Source organism: Colobus angolensis, unplaced genomic scaffold, assembly GCF_000951035.1.
Source record: "Colobus angolensis palliatus isolate OR3802 unplaced genomic scaffold, Cang.pa_1.0 Scaffold200, whole genome shotgun sequence".
NCBI classification, from domain to species: Eukaryota; Metazoa; Chordata; class Mammalia; order Primates; family Cercopithecidae; genus Colobus; species Colobus angolensis.
The window spans coordinates 4,858,335-4,863,428 of NW_012115156.1; the positions used below are offsets into that span (position 1 = coordinate 4,858,335).

At 35.8% G+C, this 5,094-nt stretch overlaps 1 protein-coding gene across 1 annotated transcript in view; it reads right to left on the reverse strand.

Annotated features, from left to right (window-relative positions):
* Window positions 1–5,094, reverse strand: part of SEC31A (SEC31 homolog A (S. cerevisiae)) — an 83,349-nt gene that overhangs the window by 43,295 nt on the left and 34,960 nt on the right. The window contains exons 12-15 of the mRNA XM_011941799.1: window positions 4,767–4,841; window positions 4,010–4,048; window positions 3,102–3,179; window positions 716–752 (exon numbers count right to left, since the gene is read on the reverse strand). Coding sequence (XP_011797189.1) covers window positions 716–752; window positions 3,102–3,179; window positions 4,010–4,048; window positions 4,767–4,841 — 229 coding nt within the window. The remainder of the gene's footprint in view (window positions 1–715; window positions 753–3,101; window positions 3,180–4,009; window positions 4,049–4,766; window positions 4,842–5,094) is intronic.

Consider the following 5,094-nt stretch of genomic DNA (forward strand, 5'->3'; position numbering starts at 1 on the left):
CTCGTCTCGGCCTCCCAAAGTGCTGGGATTACAGGCTTGAGCCACCGCGCCCGGCCTCAGAATCTTTGTTTTCTTAGGTAACTATGAGTGGCTCAAAATACGGAAAATATATTTTTATTTTTATTTATTTAATTTTATTTTTTGAGAGGGAGTCTTGCTCTCTCCCAGGCTGGAGCGCAGTGGCGCGATCTCGGCTCACTGCAAACTCTGCCTCCTTGGTTCACGCCATTTTCCTGCCTCAGCCTCCTGAGTAGCTGGGACTATAGGTGCCTGCCACCATGCCCGGCTAATTTTTGTCTTTTTAGTAGAGACAGGGTTTCATCATGTTAGCCAGGATGCTCTCAATCTCCTGAACTCGTGATCTGCCCTCCTCGGCCTCCCAAAGTGCTGGGATTACAGGCGTGAGCCACCATGCCAGGCTGGAAAATATATTTTTAAATTACACTATTTTTAAATTTTAAAACAAACCCACTTTTACACATCTAAGAATTCCTGTCCACTACATTTGATTATAAGGTGTTTTTGTTTTAACTGAATCATAAAAAAAATGAATAAAAAATCACTTGGTATCCACAACATAAAAGCAATATAAGTATATTATTTATTAATACACTTAAATTCAAGTATACATTTCATGTTCACTCAAATTAGTTATACCTGGAACAGTGGGCTAGTCTGGTAAAAATAAACACAGTTCTGTTATAATTTCTGAGACTACCTGCAAGACTGATTAAAAATAAACTCAATGCTTTCTTTAGAAAACATATAATGGAAGCATTTTGCAGGCAAATAATTTTAAACGCTTTCTCTCCCATGCATAAAAATTCAAAATAAGACAAAAATATATCAGAGATTAGAGATAAATTTTTAAAGAAAAACATAGCTTTCTTACATGAGATGAAATACCTATCTTCCGTGCTATGTTATCTATGCATCTGAATGTAAATATCTAGTATTCAAGGTCAGTGGCACTTTAGAACTGGGTAATTTTAATGCAGAGTACAGCACTGCACCATCTGCAAATACACTTAATTACTAATGTTGACTATTACAGGAGAATATCTGTAACCCTAATTCCCTTTCCCCAAGTAAAGAGAAGCATTTGGAATTTAAAAACTCAAAGAAATTAAGAATTTAAGTTATTCACATTAAGGAATAAATCAGACACACTGATCTAATTACATTCACTAACAAACTTGCATAAAAATACTTTTTTTTTTTTTTTGAGACAGAGTCTCACTCTGTCGCCCAGGCTGGAGTGCAGTGGTACATTCTCAGCTCACTGCAAGCTCCACCTCCCTCCCGGGTTCACAACATTGTCCTGCCTCAGCCTCCCGAGTAGCTGGGACTACAGGGACCCACCACCACGCCTGGTTAATTTTTTGTATTTTCAGTAGAGATGGGGTTTCACCGTGTTAGCTAGGATGGTCTCAATCTCTTGACGTCATGATCCACCTGCCCTGGCCTCCCAAAGTGCTGGGATTACAGGCATGAGCCACCGCACCTGGACACTTTTCTTTAACTCACTATTTCTCCAATTCGCTTTCTAGAAACGATTTATCCTTATTTATGGACTTCTGAACTAGATATAAGGTCAAAAAAAGCACAATTTATTAGGTAATGAGTGCCTTCAATGTGTAAGCTACTATGAAACAAATAGCTCATCAAGACAAAGGGGAAGACTTTATCTCCTTAAACACATTTTTTCAAAGCACCAAAAGTACACATTGATGACACATTTTTTCAAAGCACCAAAAGTACACACTGATGACACATTTTTTCAAAGCACCAAAAGTACACATTTCATTAAATGCATATTTTCCTTACCTATTATTCATGAGTGCATTCCCAAATGACCCTCTATTTGATAATACATAGTCTAGTCATACATAAATGAAAGTACATTTCTCTATGTATCTTATAATTCTGTTTAAATATTCTTAAAATTAGTTCTTTTCTTTTTTAAATCAGATAAGGTCTTGCTCTGTCACCCAGGCTGGAATGCAATGGTGTGATCATAGCTCACTCCAACCATGAACTCTTGGGCTCAAGTGATCCTACCTCAGCCGCCCAAATAGGTAGGACTACAGGCATGTGCCATCCTACTGGGTTAATTTTTAATTTTTTTGTTTTTTTAGAGATGGGGTCTCACTGTGTTGTCCAGGCTAGTCTTGAATTCCTAGTCTCAAGTGATCCTTCCACCTTGGCCTCCCAAAGTGCTGGGATTACAGGCATGAGCAAACATCATGCCTGGCCTAGTTCAAATTTTTAGTAAGATTTGATCCACATCCTTTATTCTCTTGTTAATTAAACTCTAGGAGATCCACTTCTAAGGAGAATGATTTTTGCAATCATCTTGTAATAGACTAAATTTACTGAATTATTTTTATAACTTAGTAAAAAATTATACAAAACATTCCATAGTCAAGATATTGCAAAGAACAATGAAAAAGCCAAAGATGAGATGAGAAGAACTTGTTGATTAATTTTCCAAGATGATATAAAATTAGAAAGCAAGAAAAGTAAACTACAGATTTGTTCATTAGTGGTTTAAAAAAAACCCAGAAAATTAAAAGGAAAAATTAATGATGTAACTCTGTGTTCAAGGACTCTTCTTAATTATTTACAAAAATTATCAACTAAGGACACATTTATTGAAAATCATGACAATAAGTTTAGTGAAATATTCTTTATTTCAACTCCATGTTCAGTACTAATTCAGAGGCCTATGCCACTGATAGTCGGCCCAAAATTATAGGCCAAGAAAAAACATTAACTTTACATGCAACGCAATAAGGATTTCTGAATAAAATCTCTTTTCAGTTTGACATCCTGATAGTCATCTGACCAAATTATGTTAATCTCACATTAACTGTTAGTTTTAAACCATATAATCCAGAAACAAGGTTGGAGAACAAGAGTCTGGAGATGATACTTCTGTCAGTATAGGTAAATAGATTCCTATCCTAAACATCTCAAAGAAAATTTATTTCAACTTAATTTTGCCACAAGTAGTCAAGAAAATTTTTCCTATTTTAATGTGAGATACACAAATATCACAAATTTGTCCAATATAATATGAAAAAAAAAAAAACAAGTACCTCTCCCAAGAGCTGCTCTTCAGCAGCAGGGCTCTCCTCCCCATCACTCTGTGATACTTGGTCAGAGTCTTTAAGAGCCTTTGGTACACAAAACAATTATAGGGGAAGGTGAAAAATGTAGCATTAAAAGGCTGTTAGTGAACCAGGAAGACAAAAGACCCAACCAACAACATTCAGAGCTAGTTTAATCATAAGAAGCAACAGTGAATAAATTTATTTGAGAATCACCATTAGAGGAAAAGCAAAGAACTATTACTGCTAACACTTTCCCTTTTTTTTTTTTTTTTTGAGACAGTCTCACTCTGTCACCCAGGCTGGAGTTCAGTGGCACGATCCCAGCTCACTGCAACCTCCGCCTCCCGGTTCAAGCAATTCTCCTGCCTCAGCCTCCCAAGTAGCTGGGATTACAGGCATGTGCCACAACGCCCGGCTAATTTTTGTATTTTTAGTAAAGACAGGATTTCACCATGTTGGTCAGGCTGGTCTCAAACTCCTGACCTCATGATCTGCCCTCCTCAGCCTCCCAAAGTGCTGGGATTACAGGCGTGAGCCACCGCACCCGGCCCACTTTCCCATTCTTTCCTACCAATTTTTTTTTTCCCGGCAAAAAAACAGACAAAACAACAACAACAACAACAACAAACTTTATCGTAAGTATTTGAGTAGTCATTAATTCTGTTTTTCCTCCTTTACAAAATTCAAATATGTATGTCAAGAGAAAGGAATGCTCCACCCGCTAAGCTCACGCTATTTTAAAAATGAGAATTATTAACTTATTAAAATATCTAGAATAAGCATGTATTTTTATACCATGAACCATAAAACACAAATTTCTTAAATGATATTTCCTTCTTTGTTATGACCTAGCCAAAGTTTTAGAAGGTAGCTATTTTTAAAGGCCTTCTTACCACATCGGCTCCATCCACTTTGTTCAAGGCCAAAGCAATCTGAAATAAAAATAACAGCTCACCTACTACATGGAATTCTATTTCAGAGCATCCAGCAAATGTTCACCTCTTGCTTCTCATTGGCGAAAATCCACAAAAGTTCTTACAGGAATAGTATGTTTAAAAAAACAATAAAAGCTATAACTGGTTCTCCATGGTTCTAGCTTCTTTCACACGGAAGTGATTAGAAATAATCTGACAATCATTCTATTTCCTCATTTTCTGCCATCAGGCATGGAAGTATAACTTTCATATATTAATCTCTAACAAGCCTAAAAAAGTTACAGCCTCAAGAAGTTTAGATTACTAATAAAGTTAAATATAAAACTCTAAAGGAGTGAGCAAAGACACAGCCACTAACGAGTGGGGTTGTGATGTGATCTTAGTTCTGCCTGACATCAAAAGAGCACTAAACTTCAATATGCACTTACAGTGCACGGTATACCTCTATCACACATGCAACAACCTGCAATGTTACAGAAAACTCTAGTCATTTCCAAAGAATGATGAAAGGCTAATACAAATATGTATTCAAAACTCTGGCAACCACTGTGGGTAATACTGGAGAATAAAAAAAGAAAAAAGAAAAAATGCTGGCAACCAAACACAACTTAGTATTAAATGTTTATTGGGTGATTTAAGATAATCTATGTCGAACTTTATTTTTTTAAAGTATGATTCAAAAACAGCATGCCATCTAACTTTCCCGAAAGTTTACCTTCTTTCCTAGATCTTCTTTCCTGTATCCTAGAAGTTCAAGGTATTTTCCACGAGAATCATCCTCAAAGTTCACCTTTTAAAAAAAAGACATATTCTTAAAAGAAAGACCTACATTTAAAGGCCAAATTTTTATAAGAATGAATCAAATTCCAAAGAGAATTATTAAAATTATCTGAAGTCTACATTCTAAAGATTCATTGTTAGAACGAATCTAAAGAATAGTGGGTTTTTTGTTTTTTTATTTGAAGACCCAGCCTCAGGAGGTCCTGAGAACATGTGTCCAGAATCATTTTTTTTAAATAAGTTATTTTTTTTTTTTTTTTTTT